Below are 27,075 nucleotides of genomic sequence, written 5' to 3'. Positions count from 1 at the left end.
ATGACAGCTTCTCACCTTGCCTCTATAAAGAAAGCATACTTTCATAAAAATGGCTACGTTTGAATTGGTAGCCCTTCTTTGACCTCAGTTAGTGTGGACAGGAGTGTGTCTTGGGCCTGGTCAACTGCACCCCCTGGGATAACAATTCATTTTTGTTTTCCTACTGTTTTCTGTGGATGCTTTAATATTTTTTATAACTTTGAGTACATATATGCTATATTGCTTTGGTGTTTTTTCAATCATTACATTGTACTCTTTCTCACTGGAGTTGGTGATGTAAGCTTAGGGGCATATTTATGAGCTGGTTTGCGTTGTATTTGCATCACGCAACATAGTACAACTGCAATGCAAGCCTTAAATGTGATTTATAAAACCACGAAAGGCCACTTTGCCTGGCCCTGATTGGCTCCATAAATCTGGTGTGAGGCAACATAGCGCAAATGGCTGCGTCGCTTCACTCTGCCCTGGGAAGGCATTCTACGGGAGTTACATGGTTGTGCCTATGCCACTCCCATTAATTTTGACTCATTCTCAGATTTACCAGAACTGGTGAACCTGAGAATGCACCAAAATGCTAACATCTTCCAACAGGAGGTGTAACGAGGAGAAAAATCTTTATTGCCTCAAGGGATTGTTGCCTCTTCCTGCACAAAAACAATCATTGGCGCTAGGCAGCCAAAAGGGTGCCAGGCAGGGGAAAAAGACAAGAATGCTCCAATCTTTTTCTTGGCAAATATCAATTGAGAATAGCAAACCACAACTTCATGGAAGCATTTCGTCATTCCAGAATCATATATGTTTCTTGGGAGCATTTGCGTTTCATCATTTCTTAAAGGTTATTACTGAGTGGTTGTTTTAGCCAAGAGAAAATGAAAAATATGATGCCATAGGACAATTGCTTGCCATATTAACATATTGAATCAAAAAGTATGATAATGTGCCTTAATATATGAGACATTGTCATTCAATTTGTTATTGGTTGAATGATATTGGAATAGTATCCACAGGGGTACGGAGCCAAAATATTGAGGAGAAAAGATTGTGACCTAAACACCTACTACTAAATAATCGTGAACTTAAGTATACAAAAGTAAGTTTTCTACTCTTTACTCCACCTACATATATTTTCAAAGCATGTGCATCTGGAGTTAGTAGTAAATCTAAACTTACATATATACATCTGCCTTCATAACATTTTTTGTGTTAATAGTTTGGCCACAATATATTTGTAGGACAATATGTTTGTTGTATGATATTTCTGTCTTTGAAATTCTGACAAACAACCATCTAAGGGAATTTACATAATGGTGCGTACATTGCAGTTTAATATTTTCTCTTTGTACAAAATGTTTCTTTCTCTCAAATTTGGTCATTTTTCTAAAGCATGGAGGCCTTCACGATACAATAGACCGATTGAAACAAGGAGCATCTTCTGAGAGAAGAGAGGAGGCGCCCCTCAGTAGGTGACGGGTAAAAGTGCATTCCTGACTCAATGAGTACCCACTCTAAAAGTGTACTATCATACACGTAAGCGCCATGGTGGATTAGGGACACTTTTCACCTGCTTTTATGGCCATTCCCGTTATCCTCTTTTGCTTTCAGGGTTGGCAGATTGCTGCTTTCAGATCTGGTGGGAAGGTAACCATTGTTATATCTAATACAACACCGGGAACAGCCCCACCCATGACTCCACAGCAGGAGAAATCCTACAGCCTTAGGAGTTCTGTCCAAACCTAACAAATGGAATCCTAAGGAACACGCCTTTGTTTACCTCTGACAATTTTTTATTGGAACATCCACAATTTAAGTTCCTCCACTCTCCTTGCGAGAGAGCATGGAATATTTAGGCTTTGCAGAAAGTGTGGGGTGTATCCATGAAAAGTTTCGAATTTCATTTCTGTACACATCTTTAATGATACTTTGCCATAGCAGATCAGTCAATGTTGCTTTGTCTACAGTCACGGCCAATTCATGGAAATAAATACAAATACAAGACAAAGGCATAAAACAAAATAAGATTTATTTTGAACTCCACATGGAGGTGTAAACAGCACATTGGCAAATGCAACGAGCAGAGGTGCAGCCGGTTATGCCATTCAAGGAAGGCACGGCTCCTTAAATCGTGTTCCTGTGACTGGCTTTCATTTTGGTGGCTTGTTCTCAAAGTATTTGTGGCATATGCAAGTCAAGGCAGCCACAAAGATGATGAATTCATTGAAGTCGACTTCGGAATCTCCATTTTCATCTAGATCTTTCATCAGTTTGTCAACAGCGTCCTTGTCTTTTGCAGACTAAAGAAAGGAAAGAGATGAAAATGTTAACTTAAAGGAGGGAATATTCAAACACTGCAGACTTCAGAGTGAGTGTGGGATGCGATCACGAAGTGTTAATCACTCCCCTTCTGTTAAGAAGCACACATTTCTATTGCACCTTTTCCAGGTCACCCATATTTATGCAGCCAGACTAGAGCTAGGAACCCCTACGTTTAGCAATGCATGTACTCCTGCGGTACAGGGAGACCTAGAATACACTGACAGTGGGATGTGGTATAAACTGGTGCTAGAACAGACAGAACACTAACATCCAGGCAGGGAAACACACATGTTTTAGCACAGTGAGATACAGCCGCTCAGATAGGGAGATTCTGATATGCATACTTGGGTTACAAACACTGACACACACACTCACACCCACACCCACATGCACACACACTCTCACACAATCCCGGCACGCTCTGAAGTACAAGATAAAATGATCATACTGCCATGGGAATGGAAGAAGATTGCAGGACCTGCCCGCTATATAACCTCTGAAATTGAACAAACCTGCACCAACCAAGAAAGCATCCTGCATATCAATATATCCAAAACCAACAAGGACCCAGGAAATGGCAAACTGTGCTGTAAAATAAACGCATATATCAACGCGACATTCAAATCCTTCTTATGCCAAAGGCACGCACTGAGGGAGATTTTCAGATACTTTCACCTTAACAACAGGTAATTAAATAATGGTAAAGGGGCCTTCTGTTGTATAAGGTTACTTCCATTTACCTACAATGCTCAAAGAAGCTCTGTGGCCAATGGCGGGCCACCAGAATGTAACCACCTGCTACACCAGAGGCATCCATAAATCCAATCACTTTCTTAATCCTTTGACTAACCATTCACAGTCTATTTCTCGGTGCAGAAGTCTAGACAAATGTGTTCTCATTGATCTGCGAGGTAATCACTCAATGGTCTTGTGGAGGTTTTCTGGGACTCACAAGCAAACTTTTTCTTCAATCATTAAAACTAACCCACCACCTGAAAACTCAAACTTTCCTCAATGATGGAAGATGGTTTATTAGTAGAGGTTGGTAGGTACCCACCATTAGCAATAAGGGCCAGTCTTAGTAAATTAATCTCTTGCTCAACCCCTGGTAGCTGGCAACGAGCAGGCAGGATGAACTTAGGAGACAGGTTTGTAAAGCATTTAAAACACCAATACATTAAATAAGTAAGACACTACACACAATAATTTAAAAATAGGATTTTTTTGTATCTTTAAAATGACACCAAAATGACAAAAATCCAATGTAGGAAACTGGAGATATACATTTTTAAATAATATTTTTTTTTATTTCTAGTGCCTAAAAACCAGACGCGTGAACCAGCCACATCTGGTCGTGCTTGATCGGGGTCAAGTCACAATTTGAAGCTGAACGCGCTGGAGCCCTGCTTGGATACACTAAGTAGGGGGCCTCGGTCAAAGTTTAACCTTCGGACTTAGTCCTTTCTGTGAAGCTTTTTTTCTTGTTGTCGGGCGAGGGTCCTCGCTAGGGATTCGATGCAATGTTGTTGGTTTGGCTCAGCACAGGCTCCTGGTGAACTCCTGGAAGTATCGTCGACAGGGAGCTTCAGTGAGACAAACTCGAATTTCTGGCCGGGTCGCGGTTCGATGTCAGCGGCTTGACTCTCGTCGACAGGTAGGTCAACTTATGGAGTTTTTTTCCAAAACTTCTCCAATCTTCTCCAAACATCTGGATCTCCTTCCAGAAGTCCTCCTTTGGGTCTCCAGAGGTCCACAACACCAATCCATGGGTCTAGAAGCTCTGAGGTGGCTCTTGAGATGATGGGACTATGTTTCCCAGAATGCACCTGGCAAATACTCAAAAGGCCTGCTGAAGGTGGTCAGCTGGGTCCTTCTTGGTGGGATGTTGCAGGTTAAGCTCTTTTGACCTGTTGCTTTCAGAGAGTCCACTCCATCACTCTCTTGAAGCCAGGCAAAGTCCTTAGAGCTATAGTTCCTCAGTGTGCAGCAGGTGCAGTCATGCAGAGTCCAGTCCTTTGGGGCGCAGACCAGGATTCCAGCAGGACAGTCCTTCTTCTCCAGGAAGTTCCAAGTAGTTCAGGCAGTGATCTGAGTTGCCGGGCGTCTCTGTCATATTTATCTAGTGTTCCTTGGCTGGAAAGCAGGGGGGGGCACCCCTGACCAATGGGGTGCAGGGCGCCACCCTCTAGGGTCACAACTACACATGAAGTGTAGCAAAAAGAAATCCCAGGAAGCAGCATTCTTCCAAAATCCAAGTTGGAGGAGATCCCTCCTTGGAGTTAAGATCTGCCTAAGCTGTCCCACTGGTGTGGCTTATTTCCCCTAACACTGCCTCCAGCCAGTGCTTAATTTGTGCTTATTGTTACCGGTGCTGAGCACCGGCACTTATTTTTGAGGGCCGGGGCTTATTCTTCTGCGTCAAGCATTTGCTGGGAGCAAAAGACACATATAGAAAAGATGGAGGAAGGGAAAAACGAAAAAGCGTCACAAAGGGAGAAAGTAGAAAGCTGCTAGAGTGAGCTGAGGGGGCAGGGAGTGGCTTTATATGGTTTAATGAGGCCCGAGATGGCTTTAGGATTACGCTGCCTCAGTATTCTGTGTTCGCACATTTAATTGCAGCAGCCGCGTGTTTGAGAGGAGGGCTTTGGGAACCGGCATGTTTTTCTTTACAAATTAAGCACTGCCTCCAGCCCCCTACTAATTTAATCACCGGGGCTCCCATATGGCTGGGGTGGCAGGAACAGAGGGTGAGCCTGTGTCCTGCCCTGTGTCATGTTCCCTTTGAAGACCATTTTTGGCCAACCAGCCCCCTTCCTGACTTTTGCTCTTCAGCTTGCAGATCTCCCCTCACCAGATGCCCCCCTGTCTCAATGCAGGCCACTTCACACCTCATTAAGGCAGCCTGGCTCAGCCTGGCAGAGGCTGGCCAATCAGAGAAGAGCAGCTGGAGAGGTGGTTCTTGGCTTAACAGAAAATTAAGTTTCTATGACTTCTTTTCTGTGATAGTTATAATAAATCTAACAGTGGCAAATTGTTGGGTTTATTCTAACTATCATTTTAAGTGCAAGAATGAAAATTGTAGCCCATTTCTACTGAAAGTTATACTTTCGTCAAGTTCCCCACTGTTAGCTTATAGAGCTACTGTACTACAATGGGGAAACCTGAAATTGGCAGCTTTTCCCTCAGCATGGCATATAAAACCTCTTTTATACTGCCCCTGCTTATAGTTACAAGGCATGCTACCCATGCACCTAAGGGGGAACTTAGGGGTGACTTATGTGTAAAAATAAAGTAGTTTAACCCCTTCGCTGCCAGGCCTTTTCCCCCTCCTGTGCCGAGCCTTTTTTTTGGCTATTTGGAGCAGTTCGCGCTTAGGCCCTCATAACTTTTTGTTCACGTAAGCTACCCACGCCAAATTTGCGTCCTTTTTTTCCAACATCCTAGGGATTCTAGAGGTACCCAGACTTTGTGGGTTCCCCAGAAGGAGGCCAAGAAATTAGCCAAAAAACAGTGAAAATTTCGTTTTTTTTTAAAAAAATTGAAAAATGGGCTGCAGAAGAAGGCTTGTGGTTTTTTCCCTGAAAAGGGCATCAACAAAGGGTTTGCGGTGATAAAATCACCAGCTTCCCAGCTTTCAGGAACAGGCAGACTTGAATCAGAAAACCCAATTTTTCAACACAATTTTGGCATTTTACTGGGACATACCCCATTTTTACGATTTTTTGTGCTTTCAGCCTCCTTCCAGTCAGTGACAGAAATGGGCATGAAACCAATGCTGGATCCCAGAAACCGCAACATTTCTGAAAAGTAGACAAAATTCTGAATTCAGCAAGGGGTAATTTGTGTAGATCCTACAAGGGTTTCCTACAGAAAATAACAACTGAAAAAGAAAAATATTGAAATTGAGGTGAAAAAAACATCCAATTTTCTCTAAGTTTTACTCTGTAATTTTTTCCTGCAATGTCAGATTTTCGAAAGCAATATACCGTTACGTCTGCTGGACTCTTCTGGTTGCGGGGATATATAGGGCTTGTAGGTTCATCAAGAACTCTAGGTACCCAGAGCCAATAAATGACCTGCACCCTGCAGTGGGTTTTCATTCTATGCCGGGTATACAGCAATTCATTTGCTGAAATATAAAGAGTAAAAAATAGCTATCAAGAAAACCTTTGTATTTCCAAAATGGGCACAAGATAAGGTGTTGAGAAGCAGTGGTTATTTGCACATCTCTGAATTCCAGGGTGCCCATACTAGCATGTGAATTACAGGGCATTTCTCAAATAGATGTCTTTTTTACACACTGTCTTACATTTGGAAGGGAAAAATGTAGAGAAAGACAAGGGGCAATAACACTTGTTTTGCTATTCTATGTTCCCCCAAGTCTCCCGATAAAAATGATACCTCACTTGTGTGGGTAGGCCTAGCGCCCGCGACAGGATACGCCCCAAAACACAACGTGGACACATCGCAGAAAACAGACCTGTTTTTAGCAAAGTGCCTACCTGTAGATTTTGGCCTGTAGCTCAGCCGCCACCTAGGGAAACCTACCAAACCTGTGCATTTCTGAAAACTAGAGACCTAGGGGAATCCAAGATGGGGTGACTTGTGTGGCTGGGACCAGGTTCTGTTACCCAGAATCCTTTGCAAACCTCAAAATTTGGCTAAAAAACACATGTTCCTCACATTTCTGTGGCAGAAAGTTCTGGAATCTGAGAGGAGCCACACATTTCCTTCCACCCAGCGTTCCCCCACGTCTCCCGATAAAAATGATACCTCACTTGTGTGGGTAGGCCTAGCGCCCGCGACAGGAAACGCCCCAAAGCGCAACGTGGACACATCACAGAAAACAGACCTGTTTTTAGCAAAGTGCCTACCTGTAGATTTTGGCCTGTAGCTCAGCCGCCACCTAGGGAAACCTACCAAACCTGTGCATTTCTGAAAACTAGAGACCTAGGGGAATCCAAGATGGGGTGACTTGTGTGGCTGGGACCAGGTTCTGTTACCCAGAATCCTTTGCAAACCTCAAAATTTGGCTAAAAAAACACATGTTCCTCACATTTCTGTGGCAGAAAGTTCTGGAATCTGAGAGGAGCCACAAATTTCCTTCCACCCAGCGTTCCCCCACGTCTCCCGATAAAAATGATACCTCACTTGTGTGGGTAGGCCTAGCGCCCACGACAGGAAACGCCCCAAAGCGCAACGTGGACACAACCAAATTTTTGAAGGAAAACAGAGGTGTTTTTTGCAAAGTGCCTACCTGTAGATTTGGGCCTGTAGCTCAGCCGCCACCTAGGGAAACCTACCAAACCTGTGCATTTCTGAAAACTAGAGACCTGGGGGAATCCAAGATGGGGTGACTTGTGTGTCTGGGACCAGGTTCTGTTACCCAGAATCCTTTGCAAACCTCAAAATGTGGCTAAAAAAACACATGTTCCTCACATTTCTGTGGCAGAAAGTTCTGGAATCTGAGAGGAGCCACAAATTTCCTTCCACCCAGCGTTCCCCCACGTCTCCCGATAAAAATTATACCTCACTTGTGTGGGTAGTAGGCCTAGCGCCCGCGACAGGAAACGCCCCAAAGCGCAACGTGGACACATCACAGAAAACAGACCTGTTTTTAGCAAAGTGCCTACCTGTGGATTTTGGCCTGTAGCTCAGCCGCCACCTAGGGAAACCTACCAAACCTGTGCATTTCTGAAAACTAGAGACCTAGGGGAATCCAAGATGGGGCGACTTGTGTGGCTGGGACCAGGTTCTGTTACCCAGAATCCTTTGCAAACCTCAAAATTTGGCTAAAAAAACACATGTTCCTCACATTACTGTGGCAGAAAGTTCTGGAATCTGAGAGGAGCCACAAATTTCCTTCTACCCAGCGTTCCCCCACGTCTCCCGATAAAAATGATACCTCACTTGTGTGGGTAGGCCTAGCGCCCACGACAGGAAACGCCCCAAAGCGCAACGTGGACACAACCAAATTTTTGAAGGAAAACAGAGGTGTTTTTTGCAAAGTGCCTACCTGTAGATTTTGGCCTGTAGCTCAGCCGCCACCTAGGGAAACCTACCAAACCTGTGCATTTCTGAAAACTAGAGACCTAGGGGAATCCAAGATGGGGTGACTTGTGTGGCTCGGACCAGGTTCTGTTACCCAGAATCCTTTGCAAACCTCAAAATTTGGCTAAAAAAAACACATGTTCCTTACATTTCTGTGGCAGAAAGTTCTACAATCTGAGAGGAGCCACAAATTTCCTTCCACCCAGCGTTCCCCCATGTCTCCCGATAAAAATGATACCTCACTTGTGTGGGTAGGCCTAGCGCCCGCGACAGGAAACGCCCCAAAGCGCAACGTGGACACATCACAGAAAATAGACCTGTTTTTAGCAAAGTGCCTACCTGTAGATTTTGGCCTCTAGCTCAGCCGCCACCTAGGGAAACCTACCAAACCTGTGCATTTCTGAAAACTAGAGACCTAGGGGAATCCAAGATGGGGTGATTTGTGTGGCTCGGACCAGGTTCTGTTACCCAGAATCCTTTGCAAACCTCAAAATTTGGCTAAAAAAACACATGTTCCTCACATTTCTGTGGCAGAAAGTTCTGGAATCTGAGAGGAGCCACAAATTTCCTTCCACCCAGCGTTCCCCCACGTCTCCCGATAAAAATGATACCTCACTTGTGTGGGTAGGCCTAGCTCTTGCGACAGGAAATGGCCCAAAACACAATGTGGACACATCACATTTTTTCATAGAAAACAGTGCCTACGTGTGGATTTTGGCCTCTAGCTCAGCCGGCACCTGGGGAAACCTAGCAAACCAGCGCATTTTTGAAAACTAGAGACCTAGGGGAATCCAAGATGGGGTGATTTGCGGGGCTCTGACCAGGTTCTGTTACCCAGAATCCTTTGCAAACATCAAAATCTGGCCAAAAAACACTTTTTCCTCTCATTTCGGTGACAGAAAGTTCTGGAATCTGAGAGGAGCCACAAATTTCCTTCCACCCAGCGTTCCCCTAAGTCTTTCCATAAAAATGGTACCTCACTTGTGTGGGTAGGCCTAGCGCCCACGAAAGGAAATGGCCCAAAACACAACGTGGACACAACATATTTTTTCACAGAAAACAGAGGTGTTTTTTGCAAAGTGCCTACATGTGGATTTTGGCCTCTAGCTCAGCCGGCCCCAGGGGGGGGGGGGGAAATGCCCTAAAATAAATTTGACCCCCCACCCCCCCAACCCCCCCCTGCCCAGGTGCGACCCTTGCCTACGGGGTCGCTACCCCTGCGTGACATTGGCGCCAAAAAACAAATTCCCGGTGCCTAGTGGTTTCTGCCCCCTTGGGGGCAGATTGACCTAAAATCGACCAATCTGCCCCCAAAGGGGGCAGAAATGCTCTAAATACAGTTTTGCCCCCCAGGGAAGCGACCCTTGTCTGATGGGTCGCTCCCCATCTCTAAAAAAACAAACAAACAAAAAACAAAAAAAAAACAAAAAAACATTTGCCCTGGCGCCTAGAGGTTTCTGCCCCCCCTGGGGGCAGAAATGGCCTAAAATAAATTTGCCCCCCCAAACCCCCCCCCACCTCGGAGCGACCCTTGCCTACTGGGTCGCTCCCCCTGCGTGACATTGGCGCCAAAAAAACGAATCCCCAGGGCCTAGTGGTTGCAGATTGACCTAAAATCGACCAATCTGCCCCCAAGGGGGGCAGAAATGGTCCTAAACACAGTTTGCCCCCCAGGGGAGCGACCCTTGTCTGATGGGTCGCTCCCCATCTCTAAAAAAACAAACAAACTAAAAAAAAAATACTAAAAAAAAATGTGCCCTGGCAACAAGAGGTTTCTGCCCCCCCTGGGGGCAGATCGGCCTAATAATAGGCCGATCTGCCCCCAGGGGGGGCAGAAATGGCCTAAAATAAATTTGCCCCCCGAACACCCCCCCCGTCCCCTCCCCCCCCGGAGCGACCCTTGCCTACGGGGTCGTTCCCCCTGCGTGACATTGGCGCCAAAAAACAAATCCCCGGTGCCTAGTGGTTTCTGCCCCCTTGGGGCAGATTGACCTAAAATCGACCAATCTGCCCCCAAGGGGGGCAGAAATGGTCTAAACACAATTTGCCCCCCAGGGGAGCGACCCTTGCCTGATGGGTCGCTCCCCAATTCTAAAAAAAAAACAAACAAACAAAAAAAAAAAAAAAAAAAAAAAAAATTTGCCTTGGTAACAAGAGGTTTCTACCCCCCCTGGGGGCAGATCGGCCTAATAATAGGCCGATCTGCCCCCAGGGGGGGCAGAAATGGCCTAAAATAAATTTGCCCCCCAAACACCCCCCCTGTTCCCCCCCCCCCCCCCGGAGCGACCCTTGCCTACGGGGTCGCTCCCCTTGCGTGACATTGGCGCCAAAAAACAAATCCCGGTGCCTAGTGGTTTCTGCCCCCTTGGGGCAGATTGACCTAAAATCGACCAATCTGCCCCCAAGGGGGGCAGAAATGGTCTAAACACAGTTTACCCCCAGGGGAGCGACCCTTGTCTGATGGGTCGCTCCCAATCTCTAAAAAAACAAACAAAAAAAAAAATAATTGCCCTGGCGCCTACAGGTTTCTGCCCCCAGGGGGGGCAGAAATGGCCTAAAATAAATTTGCCCCCGAACACCCACCCCTCCCACCCCCCGGAGCGACCCTTGCCTACGGGGTTGCTCCCCTTGCGTGACATTGGCGCCAAAAAACAAATCCCCGGTGCCTAGTGGTTTCTGCCCCCTTGGGGCAGATTGACCTAAAATCGACCAATCTGCCCCCAAGGGGGGCAGAAATGGTCTAAATACAATTTGCCCCCCCAGGGGAGCGACCCTTGCCTGATGGGTCGCTGCCCATCTCAAAAAAAAAAAAAAAAAAAAAAAAAAAAATTGCCCTGGCGCCTAGAGGTTTCTGCCCCCCCGGGGGTAGATCGGCCTAATACCAATAGGGCGATCTGCCCCCAGGGGGGGCAGAGATGGCCTAAAATAATTTGCCCCCCCCCACCCCCCCGGGGAGCGACCCTTGACTACAAGGTCACTCCCCTTGTGTGACGGCACAAAAAAAAAATCCCTGGTGCCTAGTGGTTTTTGCCCCCCTTGGGGGCAGATTGACCTAAAATCGGCCGATCTGCCCCCAAAGCGGGCAGAAATGGCCTAAATACATTTTGCCCCTCCAGGGGAGCGACCCTTGTCCAAGGGGGTCGCTCCCCATCTGTAAAACAGAAAAACAAAAAAATCCCTGGTGCCTAGTGGTTTCTGCCCCCCTTGGGGGCAGATCAGCCGAATCAAAATAGGCTGATCTACCCCCCCCAGGGGGGGCAGAAATGGCCTAAAATAATCCCCCCCCCCCCCAGGGAGCGACCCTTGCCTAAGGGGTCGCTCCCCTTGCGTGAAATTCACGCAAAAAAAACCCTCCCTGGTGTCTAATGGTTTCTGCCCCCCTTGGGCGCAGATTGGCCTCATCAAAATAGGCCAATCTGCCCCCAAGGGGGGCAGAAATGGCCTAAATATAATTTGCCCCATAGGGGAGCGACCCTTGCCTAAGGGGTCGCTCCCCACCTAAAAAAAAAGAAAACATAACAAAAAGAAAAAAAAAAAAAAGATCCCTGGTGCCTAGAGGTTTCTGCCCCCCCTGGGGGCAGATCGGCCTAATAATAGGCCGATCTGTCCCCAGGGGGGGCAGAAAAGGCCTTCCCAAAAAAATGCCCCCCCTGGGAGCGACCCTTGCCAAAGGGGTCGCTCCCGTTGCGTGAAATTCGCACGCAAAAACAAACTCCCTGGTGTCTAATGGTTTCTGCCCCCCTTGGGGGCAGATTGGCCTCATCAAAATAGGCCAATCTGCCCCCAAGGGGGGCAGAAATGGCCTAAATATATATTGCCCCGTAGGGGAGCGACCCTTGCCTAAGGGATCGCTCCCCACCTAAAAAAAAAAAGAAATCATCCCCAAAAAAAAAAAAGAAAAAAAAAAAAAGGTCCCTGGTGCCTAGAGGTTTCTGCCCCCCCCCGGGGGCAGATCGGCCTAATAATAGGCCAATCTGCCCCCAGGGGGGGCAGAAAAGGCCTTCCTAAAAAAATGCCCCCCCGGGAGCGACCCTTGCCCAAGGGGTCGCTCCCTTTTGCCAATTTCACTGAAGAAAAAAAAAATCCCTGGTGTCTAGTGGGGTTTCAAAAACCGGATTGCAAGCAATCCGGCTTTTGAAACCTGTGAGAGACTTCAAAGGGAAGGAAATACATTTCCTTCCCTTTGAAGCCTCTGGGGCCTCCCCCATGGGATTGAAAAAGAAATGCAAAAGCATTTCTTTTTCAATCGCGCTGGCAGCGCGCGCTCGCGCGCTGACGTCACAGGGGGGGTTGGGGGGGGTCGGGGGTGGGAGGGGAAGGGCTTCCCCTTCCCTCCCTGACTTGGGGGGGTGGGGGGGAACCCCACAGAGGGAGCGAGAGCGCTCCCTCTGGGCTCTGTGCACAGGACGTAATGGTTACGTCCTGGGCACAGCAGCACTGTGCCTCAGGACGTAACCATTACGTCCTGGGCACAGAAGGGGTTAAGAGTTCGGAAGTACCTTCAGTTCCAAAGATGAAGTTGCATATAGTTCACTCTTAAAACAGGCTGCAAAGCAGGGCTGCCTTTAAAATGACAACAGGCACCACAGCTGTGCACACCGAAGTGTATTAAATCTACTGGGCCTATAATCCCCCATGCCCAGTTATATACAAGGGACTTACAGGTAGGTTGTCATGCCAGTTACAATTGTGCCTAATTTGCATACACTTTTAATCAGAGCACAGGACCTGGGTCTGGCTAGCAGAGCACAGGGCACCCTCAGAGTCAGAAACCCAGTATCTATGGGTCAAAATGGGGGCACATAGTAGGGGGACTCTTAAAGCGATTTCTAAAGGACCTGATACAGACAATAACTTAACCTCACTGCTACGTTATCAGACTGTTCCTAAACACCTGCTAGGCCGTCTGCTCCACCCTCACCTCAGATTTTTCTAGCCAGTCTGTGTTGCCTAAAGCACCTTTCTACAACACTTACCATGTTGCCCTCAAAAAACATTTACTCGATGAGAAAGAGATAGACCTCATTTCAGTCATTAGACCAATTCCACTGCTGAAGTCAGTGGCTGCAAACAACTATCAATAGTGTTTCTTGTTTTTCAAAACTGATGTTGATCAATGTTTGTACCATGTTAGGCCTCAGGCCTCACAGAGAAAACAGTGTAACCATGTCTAGTACATATTGCTGCCACACATTATTTACATTGGTCAAATACTTTGTTGATAACAGTGGATAATCAGCACTGGGAACATCCGAGCATAGCCCCACCATTAACCCCAATAAATGTCAATCAAAGGGACTGTTCCCTGCAGGAGGGAGGACAACAGTTTCAATTGTAAGTATGGGGAAACCATTCTCGTTGTTTTATTGTTCAACAAGCACAAGTGTGCTTGGAGGAATTCTAACACCTTCGTGTAATATTTATATCTGCGAAAAAAAAATCCCTTCTCTACCCCCAGTGATTTTTCGATGTTTAATTTCCCATCCTGCCCTGGATAAGAATTTACTTCTGTCCTTGGAAGGAATACATTCTCAACCATTTCCATAGTTGGAATAGTTAAGAGAAATGTGCGTTCGTTTGTGGGTGTTACAAAGCTTCTCACGGCATCCCCCAGAGTACCCAATCCCGCCCTTGGAGCGAAATGTACGCACTATCCTACATCACTGTGGCGTAACCTTGACCATGGCTAAACTGATTTGTGACTACAAGAATATATTTATCAAATAGCTTTGACTTGCAATAGAGCCATTTGCTCGTGTAACTTGAATTTACATACACAAATGGCTCTGCGGGTCGAGTCCTGCACACGTGGTGGGCGAGCAGCTCACCTCACTTGCAACATTTATGACTTCTGCAGTGAAAGGAATACTCAGTGCTCTGAGAGACGCAACACTCGCGCGCCAGACCTCAGCTGTATAAAGGAACGCTGTGCACCCTCGCTTCCCCTCTCTCACCTCCCACTCCCTCCCCAGCCACATCTGACGTCGTGTCAGACTGAAACCCCCCGAGGTCACGCACGCACTGTGACTGACAGCGAAGTGCCTGGAACATATGACCAGACATGACATTCTGTTCCATTTCTGAAGCACGCACGTGATTCCATAACACATGGCCGATATATTTTTAGTAACAATCATGAAATAAAACAACAGACTAATTATTCGTAGCATAATGCTATTAGAAAGACTTGCTCCAAAACCCACTGTAAATGACTTCTTTTACGGATGGGCGCATAAAAAGAGAAAAGAAATGGATATAATCATCATTTTCACGCTCGCGCTGAGTTGAAAATATTTCTCAGTACTATGTCTCAAAGGACTAAGCTTTCGTGGGTGGTACGTTTTTTCTAAATTTGCTCTTTCTTTATTTTCAGTTTCAAGACAGGAGAAAATGTTATGTGTACAAAGAACCTACGTGTAAGAGCTATCGGTCACAGTGCGAGCAACACAAGTTCACCGAAGGAGTGAGTTTACATCAGGGCATCATAACTGACCGTAGGCGAGCATACCTCACTACTACGCGAATCTCGATGAAAAGGAGATAAAGAGGGGATTGAAGAAACAGAGTCGGAGGGAAAAATCTGTGATAAATGCAAATCATATGGGCCTGATGTATGTCCATTTCATTTTGCAAGTCAATGCCACTTTTTGCGAGACTCGCAAAATGAAATGTACCTATGTGTTACCGGCACATTTACCGATTCACAATGGGGTCGCAAAGGTCTACTTCATCAATATTCATGTGGTAGGTCACGGTTTGCGACCCCATTGGGAATGACCGCACTCACAGGGATGATGACCTGCAGGAGACAGCGGACCTCCATGCCTATGACTGTTTTTAAATAAAGCAGTTTTTATTTTTTAAATGCAGCCCGTTTTCCGTAAAGGAAAACTAGCTGCATTTCAAACAAAAAAATGAAAAGTTTTCTTTTCATTTTTTTTTAGTACCCAGTGGTCCATGGGGACCACTACCTTGTCTGAAAAAATATTTACGCTTCCATTCACAAAGGGGAAGGGGTCCCTGGGGACCCTTCCTGTTTGCGAATGGGTTACCACCAAGTTGAAGTTGGTGGTAACTGCAAATGTTTTGTGACTGCATTCACGGTCGCAAAACATTCCTACATGCCAGTGCGATATAGGGCCAGATGTAAAACCTTTTGTTTTGCGACTCGCAATTTGCGATCCATTTGGGATTTGCACATTGTGAGTCGCAAGGCAAAATGTACAACAGTGTTAAGCACACTGTTTGCGATTCCCAAGGGGGTCGCAAATGACCTACCTCATCAATATTTATGAGGTAGGTTGCAATTTGCGGCCCCAATGGGAATGGCCGCACTCACAGGGATGGTGGCCTGCTGTGACTGCTTTTCGATAAAGCAGTTTTTTTTTTAATGCAGCGCGTTTTCCTTAAAGGAAAACGGGATGCATTTCAAAAAGTAAATTGAAAAGTTTTCTTTGCATTTTTTCAGAGTAAGCAGTAGTCCGTGGGACCACTGCCTGCTCTAAAAAAAATATTTTTGCATGCATTCACAAAGGTGAAGGGGTTTCCTAGGGTCCCTTCTCGTTTGCGAATGGTTTAGCACCAGTTTGAAATTGGTGGTAATCTGTGAATGTTTTGCGACTTCATTTTGGTAACAAAACATTTGTAAATACTTTTTGGATTCGGTATTAGGAAGTGATGCCCTGAACACCCCCCTTCCTTATACAGAATCACAAAACCTAAATCGCGATTTGGTAACAAGTAACTAAATCAAAATTTGGGCTTTGTACATCCCAAAAAGCATTTTTCTAGTCACAAACGGGCCGATTCTGCTAATCGGCCCATTTGCGACTAGGAAAATGCTTTGTACATGTGGCCCTAGGTATTAGGAAGGGATGCCCTGCTCACGCCCCTTTCTAATATCGAATCGCAAAAGCAAAATGCGATTTGGTAAACAAGTTACCAAGACGCATTTTGATTTGGTACATAGAAAAAAGCATTTTTTTGAGACCGGAAAAATGCTTCATACACCTGGCCCTTGATTTCCTATGATCAATATAATAGAGGATGTGTGTAATTCAGGAAACAAGATGAAATTACGATATTTTAATCTATACGTGGAAAATATCCTTTTATTCGTTCCAGTTTTAAAAAAAATGACAGTTTTGCTGAAATGGGGTGCAGCTTGTTTATACTTCCTCTCGTGATGTGCGTCAGAAAAAGAACAATTTGGCGATGAATGATTTGCAGGTCTGCCAGGGGTATTCATCCAGTGGACGATCCGTGTACAGAATGTGGGTGTGTTCCCTGGAGCAAACCTTCTACACACACACTAACAAAGCCGATAGGTCTTGCTCTTCTATACCTGAAAGTGCTTCTTCGTGGATTGGCAAGTTTGTGCCTGTAGTTGAATGGATGCTTGACTGGGTGACTGACTCAAGCAAACAGTCAACGGAGGGAAATGTGGGTGGATTAATGAGTGCCTGGAGGGATGGGCGATTAGCTAAGTGCATGAATGGATTAGTGCATGGATGACTGTGTGCACACATGGCTGCATGAATTAATGAGTAAATGGCTGGCCTAAGGGGTTAAGCACTGTACAATAAGTAAATTATTATAACAATATGCAATTATTGCTCACCAATTAAAACAGCCTTTAATTGCTCGGCTTTATGGTCGCCCCAATCCAATGAGATGGATGACCTTTTTGATTAAAGCCCTATATTGGAGCATCTAGAAGTTAGGAAAACTGACCATATTTCCATTCACTATGGAGACCGGTAAAAACTCAAACTGTTAGTCTTCTCTGGCTGCCTGCTCGTGCTGGAAATTGGGGTTCTTTCACTCCCGCAGGTATAAAAGTTGCAATTTTTTGAACGATAAAAGCCCTCACGAATGTTGCTGCGGTTTGCTATGGTGGCAGCTGACAACAAATGCTAACAATATGAATAGAAATACAAGGAGTGATGTAGTAATACGTGTATATACTCTTCTAAACCAGCACAGTGCAGCACTTTGTGTGATTACAACAGAGGTGTGTTAAAAAATATGCATACAGGCATACACTTTATAGCTCTACTTTGCACAAGGCCGTCACTAGGCGCTTACCGTAAGGCTTCACTATAAAAGCTGAACACTACCAGTCTCTCCTTACTCTAGTCAGGTTCTATGCCACCTCTGGCAACCTGCTTGAGATTACACGCGACCCGAGGTATGTTTCTTCATCATAAGGCTTCAATATGGGTACTGGTGGGTTTGGGCCAGGTAGCATATCACCTTTTAAACCAGGCAGCACCTCAGTAATTGCAAGGTGGACAAACTGGCAACTTTTAATCCGAATTGTACCTTTTTCCCGCCTCATGGAAGACTAGATGGCATTTTTGTCCCTGATTAACTGCAAAAGACGACAGGAGAGATCCTGTGCTGGAGGGAATCCCATGCAAAGAGGGCAACACTATGTGGATCTACAAGACAAAATGGCCACCAGCGTGCTTTAAGGGGGGCAGGCAGAGGCCTTGATGTTGTTACTCTGCGGGCCTCATTTACAAGGATTTGGCGTAAGGCAGTGGTGCCAGTCTTTTTGCTGCATTGCCCTTCGCCAAATCGAAAGGGCAGTAATGCACTATATTTATGAAATGCAGTGATTTCCTGCCCTTTCAGCCAGCAACGGCGCACAATTTGGTGCCTAGAGCCAACGGTGTCTGCTTTGTTGGCAGGATTGCTTTTGTGCATGGAAGCGTTTTCCTCGGTCTATGTGTGGTGCAGAATTCAATACACATGAAAAGAGGAAAAAACAATGAGAAATAAAAACATTTCTCCTCGTTACGTCTGCTCTGAGAAGGCGTACGTTTTTGGTGCTGCTCCAGATTTAACTGACTTTGTAATTCTGGGGCAGGGTCATAGTCCATGGGTGTTGCATGGAAACACCCACACCCATGGAACGCCTCCTTCACGTAGAGTAAGGCAACACAGCACTTTGCACTTGCTTGCCTTACTCCTTATCGATGAGGCCATGCAAAGTCACATACGGCGGCTTTGCGTCGCCTCATAGATATGACTTAGAGGCCTGCGCTACTGAAGCTTCTACAAAGTGACTCTTTGGCGGCAAAGGGCTCTTGTAAATACCACCCTAATTGTATTTATCTAGTGCTTACTACCCCTAATGAGACGTTGAATGTTTAACCATCTGAAGGTGGTGACTGAAAGCGTATCATCCGTTTTTGAGGCACAAGGGACTTTACTTGAAGTTTGATGCTACGATCCCTCTATCAAAATTGAGTTCAAAAGAGATCCACAATACTCCTCTACTCCTATCCTGTGACAGTTGTAGGGATATGCTCAGGGCAACAGTCCAAAAATGGAAGTGGTGGGACTAATCAATTAAGGCAGTATGCAAGTGGTCACATGGCATCTGGCTCCTGCAGGTTGTAACCCACATTGTCTTATGTAACACATCCTGTACATTGATTTACACATAAGATTTATTCTTAATGTATAACATGCACGTGTGATGCACTATATCGCTATAAAAAAATGGTATTTACATGATTTGTATAAATATTGGGACAGACCAACACATTTGACATTCTTACTGTGCATGCATATCTCTTTTATACAGAGACTGAACAAAGTAAAAAGCATGCCCCTCTTTGGAACTAGTGAAATGATGACAAGCTGTGGGCTCTTCTTTCCCCTCCATTTCATTTAGGTATGAGGCTTCCAATAGCTTCCAGCCAGGATACTCGAACAAACGGAGCTTAACTTCGGCCTTTGTAATGGGCCGAGCTGGAATCTGATAAGCGCCCTCCCTCACCGCCTGCAGGTGGCGGCTCAGAATGAAAGCAGACAAGGTGCAGGCGCTGCTGAATGTTTCCTGGTGTCTGAAAATTATACTAGGACAAGTTTACCATATGTCTGTGGGGCCCAACCCTTGGCACGGTAGACAGGGTCCATCCTGTGAAAAGAGTGAGTAAACACCGTCTACCCACATTTGCCCAGGTTATGCTATGCACAATACAAAATAGATATTTAGGGTCGATGCAATGCGGGTACAGATATCGTTCATGCTCTCAGGCTACCATTCCGTAAAGGAGAGAAAGGCCCACCTGAGCATCTGCTTCCTGTCCCACTGCATCTGACTGACCCTCGCTTCCAAGGGATGAACTAAGTCAGGATTTGTACAGGTAGATTGATTTGCTGCTGCAGCCCCGGTTTTTGAGCATCTGTCCCAGCAGATTTCACTAAATTCAGAATTTATCCCTGTTTTTGGAGATGTGTGATTTTACAATGCATTAGTTGAATTCAGTGTTCTAGTCAAGATTAGGTTCCAGTCTTTTCAGAAATCAGTTTAATTTAGCACTTGTGATATTAAGTTTAAACGTTGCACTTAACTTATTCCCATTAGTGTCCCAGTGTGTGTGCTTTCTACTTTTGTGAGTGCTGTCTTCTAACTCTTGCTTCCCTGTCCATGTGAAATTATAGTTTTGTTTCTATTTTTGTGAAATGTCCCGTTTTTTATTTAAAAAATGTGGTCACCCTACTTACAGTGCTATTAGCTAGTGCGGCCAATTAAAATAAAAGGCCTGAAAAATACCGTTTTGTTAGTGGCTGAGGAGCATTCCAGAGTCAAAATGGTATTTTGCCTGCAACATCAAACATTCTTATACTTTTCTTCCCACAGTTCAGAAAAATCAGTGTGTAAAGGAAAAAGCTCACACGTTATTCGTGGTGATTCACAAAGCTTTTTCTTGTGACTAGTTGTGTCTTACTACTGACTTAGGAGTGTTTTATTCCTGCAGTCCCTGGAGTTGTAAACACATCCTCAAAGGCTGTGTGAATTGGGCCTGCTGTGTTTATCAGTATTGACTATCATACTGTCTCCCTGTGCTTAGTATATTGACCCTGCTCTGTATGTGGCCTTGCCCTACTGTATGATGCACAGCGCTCTATTGCCTCTTGGTCTGTTAAACAAAATACCATAGTTAATAAATATACGTGTCTGCAAAAGACCACTTTCTAACTCACATGTCCTTGGAAAAGTTAGGCAGACACAATGATGTCCCATATGCAACAGCTATGGGGGGGGGGCTTCCCTGTGTCTGAATTTGACGCACTGTTTACTCTCTTTGATTTCCTTTGCTTAGGGCTCTATGCACAAAGTAGCTTGGACAAATGCAGAACACATTTTATGTGTGGTACCTGGCTGGCACCATTGTATTCAAGTTGAATTCGGTTAAAATTGACTTCAGAAGTTTCTCAATGGATCTTCATAATAGTATGCAGACAGTATTTTTTTCTGGTAGTAATATCATTAGGATTGAGCCTGTGTTGCATGCGCTTGCGCATGCGTTTCGCTAAGCGAGAGGCTTTAGGAATTAAAAAGGGCTCAGATCCCTGTTCACGTCGCATCAGTGTCTTTCATTGGCTCGTGGGCTTGCCTGTTGGAATCTGCTTGATTTAATTAGTGGAAGGCACGCATACGTCATGCCTTTTCCGGTGGATAGCCCTCCTCGAGCGCATCGACCAAGTACAGAAAACATGCGAGGCTCGCTGTTTTCTGTCCGGCTCGTGGACTACTTTTTCTCTATTTTCCCAGCGCGATCTCGCTTGGCAGAAGTCGAGCGCTTTACATAATATCGACCCTGTTACACAGTTAATTGCACTTTTTCCGGTTACGTCCATAAATGCATTTTTGCCGATAGGTTTAATTACCAGTGAAAAGTCGGGTTAGGAGTTTACAACGCTATCAGCTCTAACACGAGCAAACGCGAGACCCGTTGCATTCCAAATGCTTGTTTTGTTTGTTGTTTCTAACACGTACTACACCCAAATGCAAAGGAAAAAGACGCATCAGTGCTGCACTTTGTTGAAGTGCAGCAAGTTTCAAAGTACCTCAACATCGCAAGCCAGAACCAATAAACAAAAGCACAGAATCCGACCCAGCAGCCATTTGTGCTAGGAGATTAAATTTACCACTCTCTGGGTTTGAGTGTACGGTCAGGGGTGAGAAGATGGACATTTTCTACCTAAAGAGAAATATACAGTGCAAGCACCCTTCACCCCAAACATAAACTGGCATGTTGCCCACCGGTGACCAGTCTGCTGTTCTAGAGATAGGCATATTCATGGGGATCTACGATGTTTGTGCTTTTTCTTGCTGGTCCTAGTAGACCTTTGTGAATCATGCAAATTGTAACTTTATGGTAATCGCAGACATTAGGGTACACGCCCTGATCATAAACGCTACGAGTATGAGAGGCAGATCTAGTAACACTATTACTCAGACATTTCCATTACATTGATATATCACAACCCTGTAGTTTGCTGTATAATCGGAGGAATCCATTGTTTGTGGCACATACACCTGCACCTTCCTCCTGCAGCTTTTTTTGGTCAGGTAGACCTGCCACCTTTCTCCTGCAGCACTAGATCACTGGGACATCTTTGACAATTACTGGACAAGCGCAATCACTGGGATCACGTGCATGGTTGGACTCCATAATAGGGTATTCCGGGAGTGCCCGAAAGGCTGGTCTGACAGATCTGTGGATGGGCTGTTTTTTGGTTGTTTGAGAGCCTGTTTTATTGCTGCTGGGTCGGGTTTTACTGCTGATCTCTCTGATATTACCACAAACATCGCCTGCAGCAAGCACAAATACATGCAGCCTCCCATGCCTTGCAAAATACATATGCAGCTAGTTTTTTACAAGTTTTTAACTACCCAGATTTGCAAATGTGGGCCACTTTCTTTGCTATCTAATACACTAATGAAATCACTTTTAATTTGATGCCTTGCCTATTCTCTGCCCCAGTCCGAACCTGATTGCTTGCTGTATTACCACTACCTTTTGTGGTAATACCAGAGGTGTGTTTTTACTGGAGAGGCAGCCCGATGACGCACGTTTTTTGCACTTCACACACTTACCTACCTAATTAAGAGTATATATGACCCGTAAAATATTTTTGTGTGGCACGTTGTGAACCGGAAGCTTTCTCGGTGAACTCTGGCTTACATGCCGCTTCCCGCACGAGGCACAGAAGAGCTTACAGCAGCCATAGTCATTCGTGGGTAACAAACACCATCTCACCTCGAGGAAGTTGGGCAGTTCTTTCTCCATCAGGGTCTTCAGTTCTCCTTTGGTGAGGGTGAACTTGTTGCCCTCGGTCCCAGAGTACTTGTCGAAGACACCGATGATCAGGGCCATGGCCTGCTCCAGCTGAGACATGGTTGCACTGTGGCGACGGTCTCCTCGGCAGGGGTGAGCGGCTTCTCCACAGCAGGTTGCGTGCAGACCGCGCCTTGAATACGAAAGCCTTTTATACAGGACCCGTCCCTTCCTCACATTGAGTAAAGGTGGATTTATCGCTAAGTAAACACGCGAACCTACAAACTTATCGCAAACTAGGTGCAGCCAGGAGACACAGCGTTGTGCAAAGGGCGTCGTTGTGTACCCAGAGTACAAACATTACGAATACTGCTTTCTAATCTTTAGATCTCACACGTTGACCCCGGAAGTATAGATTTTGCCACTCCTTGATGTACAAAGCGCCAACTAACTGCAGTTACACTTTGACACACGTTAGTCGCTTGCCACCTTTCACACTAACATTTAGGCCCTCGGTATGAGTGGACTGGCTAATTCCAGAATTATGACTTTGGCGGTTAAAAGAAAGTGCACTCCCAGGTCTTCCTGGCATGTCAAGCCTGGGTAAGTTTAAAGTTGGAAAAAGACGCAATAATTATTGGGACATCCAGAGTCATCTAGAGTTTAGTGGGCAAGCCCCCAAATTAGGGTGTTCCTCCTCAATATTGAGCACAAACTCATTAGTGGGCTGTTTATCGCACCTGAAAAATTCAGTTGTGTTGTAATAAAAATTGTCTTAAACACCGGCCACTTGTAGTCAAGGCTTGTATTTTCATAATTCTAAATCCGTCTTTCTCATCCCAGTACTGAGTGAGGTAGTCTGATTCCTCCAGAAGAGCACACCCGTCCACACTTGTACATATATATATATATATATATATATATATATATATATATGTATAATATAAGTGTCGTTTGTGTTTGTAGTCATGTGGGGTGATAAAAAGGTTTGGTGATGGCACCGCGTGTCATGTGAGCAGGTCCATTGTTGTTGCCGAAACACATCATGGCGGACTGTATACACCAATAAATGTTTTGTGTTAGAAGTTGGGTTTTTGGTTGGCAGTCAAGTTACCCCCTGTCCAAGCAAAAGCCCTCACTCTAGTCAGGGTAAGTCACACACAATCCAAGATTATCCTGTGCCCACCCTCTGGTAGCTTGGCAGGAGCAGTCAGGCTTAACTTAGAAGGCAATGTGTAAAGTATTTGTGCAATAAATCATACAATACCACCATATAGCACCACAAAAATACACCACACAGTGTTTAGAAAAAATATAGAATATTTATCAGGATAATTGTAGGTCAAAACGAATAAAGTTGCAATGTGAATTTGTAGAGATATCACTGAAAAGTGATATACAGTGTCTTAAGTCTTTAAAAAGCAAACAAAGTCTCTTTCAAGCACAAAGTACCTGGTTTGGAGTGGAAAATCTCCTCAGAGGGCCACAGAAGAAGAGATACTTGGAAAAAGGGTGTGTGCGTCGATTTCTCCCCAGCACACACAGACTTGCGTAGTTATTTTTCACATGGAGAAGTCGTGCGTCGTTTTCCGGCGCGTGGACAGTCTCTTTCTGTGGATCGCGGGGATTACCAGATGTCCCGGGTCTGTGCGTGGATTCTCCTGCTTGTTTACTGGCTGCGCGTCGTTCTGCGGGGCTGTGCGTCGAAGTTTCGCTCTCACGGCAGGCGTCGTGTCGATTTCTCCTCTGGAGGTCGGGCGGCGTTGTCCTTGCGAGGCCGTGCGTCGAAGTTCCGGTCGTCCCGAAGGCGGCGCGTCGATCAGCGTCGGTGTGCGTCGGTGTGCGGCGTTTTTCTAGCTGCGGAACAAGCTGTGCGTCGAAAATTTAGGAGCACGAAGCGTCCAAGTGAAAAAGAGAAGTCTTTTTGGTCCTGAGACTTCAGGGAAAAGGAGGCAAGCTTTATCCAAGCCCTTGGAGAGCACTTTTACAGCCAGACAAGAGTTCAGCAAGGCAGCAGGGCAACAGCAAGGCAGCAGTCCTTTGTAGAAAGCAGTCAGGTGAGTCCTTTAGGCAGCCAGGCAGTTCTTCTTGGCAGGATGCAGGTTCAGCAAGTGTCTCATGAGGTAGGGCAGAGGCCCTGTTTTATACCCACATGTGCCTTTGAAGTGGGGGAGACTTAAAAGAGTGGCTAAGAAGTGCACCAGGTCCCCTTTCAGTTCAATCCTGTCTGCCAGGGTCCCAGTAGGGGGTGTGGCAGTCCTTTGTGTGAGAGCAGGCCCTCCACCCTCCTAGCACAGGAAGACCCATTCAAAATGCATATGTATGCAAGTGAGGCTGAGTACCCTGTGTTTGGGGTGTGTCTGAGTAAATGCACAAGGAGCTGTCAACTAAGCCCAGCCAGACGTGGATTGTAAGGCATAGAAAGATTTAAGTGCAAAGAAATGCTCACTTTCTAAAAGTGGCATTTCTAGAATAGTAATATTAAATCCAACTTCACCAGTCAGCAGGACTTTATATTACCATTCTGGCCATACTAAATATGACCTTCCTACTCCTTTCAGATCAGCAGCTACCACTTCAATACTGTATGAGGGCAGCCCCAATGTTAGCCTATGAAGGGAGCAGGCCTCACAGTAGTGCAAAAACGAATTTAGGAGTTTTACACTACCAGGACATGTAAACTACACAGGTACATGTCCTGCCTTTCACCCACACAGCACCCTGCTCTAGGGGTTACCTAGGGCACACATTAGAGGTGACTTATATGTGGAGAAAAGGGAGGTTTAGGCTTGGCAAGTACTTTTAAATGCCAAGTCGAGGTGACAGTGAAACTGCACACACAGGCCTTGCAATGACAGGCCTGAGACTAGGAACAGGGGCTACTTAAGTGGGTGGCACAACCAGTGCTGCAGGCCCACTAGTAGCATTTAATCTACAGGCCCTATGCACATAGAGTGCACATTACTAGAGACTCATAAGTAAATTAAATAGTCCAATCAGGTATGATTCAAGGTTACCATGTTTTAAGGGAGAGAGCATATGCACTTTAGCACTGGTTAGCAGTGGTAAAGTGCGCAGAGTCTGAAAGCCAGCAAAAACAGTGTCCAAAAAGTGGAGGGAGGCAGGCAAAAAGTTAGGGGTGACCACCCTAAGGCTGTCAGGTCTAACATGTGTCCCCCCCAGCTGAAAGTGGGGAGAGCTACCCGACCTCCTGGGAGCTCTCATCGCTAAGGCGGAAGTATCTGGAGAGACCATCAGCATTGGCGTGGTCAACCCCTGGGCGATGCTCCACCGTAAAGTCCATCCCCTGTAGGGAAATGGACCACCTCAAGAGTTTTGGATTCTCACCCCTCATCTGCATGAGCCATCTGAGGGGCCTGTGGTCTGTCTGAACCCGGAAGTGAGTCCCAAACAGGTAGGGTCTTAGCTTCTTCAGTGCCCAGACCACAGCAAAAGCTTCTCTCTCAATAGCACTCCACCTCTGTTCCCGTGGTAATAGCCTTCTGCTAATAAAGACTACTGATTGGTCTAGGCCCTCCTCATTTAGCTGTGCTAGGACCGCCCCTATGCCATGCTCTGAAGCGTCTGTCTGCACAATAAATTCCTGGGAGTAGTTAGGGGCATTGAGCACATGGCTTCCTTCAGGGAGTCAAAGGCTTTCTGACATGCCTCTGTCCAATTCACCAACCTAGGTTGTTTCTTGGAAGTGAGTTCTGTCAAGGGTGACACAATGGTACCATAGCCCTTGACAAATCTGCGGTAGTATCCTGTGAGGCCTAAAAAGGCTTTCACCTCAGTCTGAGTTCTAGGTGGTTGCCAGGCCTTGATAGTTTCAATCTTGGCCTGGAGTGGCTGCACCTTGCCACCAACCCTGCCCAATCTGGCACTTACTAGCCTTGATGGTCAGGCCTGCCTGTTGCAGGGCCTGAAGCACCTCCTTGAGGTGGAGCAGGTGTTCCTCCCAGCTGGAACTGTAGACAGCTATGTCATCCAGGTGGGCTGCACAGAAGGCATCCTTGCCAGCCAGGACCCCGTTACCCAACTGTTGGAAGGTAGTGGGGGCATTTTTCAATCCAAATGGCATCACCCGGAACTGGTAATGGCCATCAGGGGTTGAAAATGCGGATCTTTCTTTAGCCCCCTCAGTCAAGGTGATCTGCCAGTACCCTGAAGTAAGATCAAATGTACTCAGGAACTTGGCAGCGCCCAGCCTGTCAACGAGCTCATCAGCTCGGGGGATGGGGTGAGCATCAGTCTGTGTGACTGAGTTGAGACCCCAGTAGTTCACACAGAACCGGAGTTCTGGCTTCGCACCTGGAGCAGTAGCCTTAGGGACCAACACCACTGGGCTGGCCCAAGGACTACTGGATTTCTCGATAACCCTTAGAGCTAACATCTTGGAGACCTCCTCCTTGATGCTGGCCTTCACCTTATCCGATAACCTGTACATTTTGTTCTTCACAGGGAGACAGTCACCGGTGTCAATGTCATGAACACAGAGGTGGGTCAGTCCAGGAGTAAGGGAGAACAGGGGGGAGAACTGCTCCAACAGCTCACAGCAGTCTCCTTTCTGGTTTAGAGTCAGGGAGTCAGAAAGAATGACCTCTTTCACTGACCCATTACCTTC

The 27,075-nt window shown here is 46.0% G+C and overlaps 1 protein-coding gene across 1 annotated transcript; it reads right to left on the bottom strand.

Annotated features, from left to right (window-relative positions):
* Positions 1–2,003: 2,003 nt before the first annotated feature.
* On the bottom strand, positions 2,004–22,687 carry S100P (S100 calcium binding protein P). Its single transcript, XM_069203175.1, has 2 exons — positions 22,431–22,687; positions 2,004–2,291 (listed from the first exon to the last, which is right to left on the bottom strand). Exons 1-2 carry the CDS (start codon positions 22,566–22,568, stop codon positions 2,142–2,144), a joined length of 288 nt encoding a protein of 95 aa, XP_069059276.1. The 5' UTR covers positions 22,569–22,687; the 3' UTR covers positions 2,004–2,141.
* Between the last annotated feature and the right edge of the window lie 4,388 nt (positions 22,688–27,075).

The sequence above is a fragment of the Pleurodeles waltl genome, chromosome 1_2 (genome assembly GCF_031143425.1).
Source record: "Pleurodeles waltl isolate 20211129_DDA chromosome 1_2, aPleWal1.hap1.20221129, whole genome shotgun sequence".
Taxonomy (NCBI): Eukaryota; Metazoa; Chordata; class Amphibia; order Caudata; family Salamandridae; genus Pleurodeles; species Pleurodeles waltl.
Note: the sequence above shows the minus strand (reverse complement) of the source record. Positions and strands in the feature narration are given on the sequence as shown.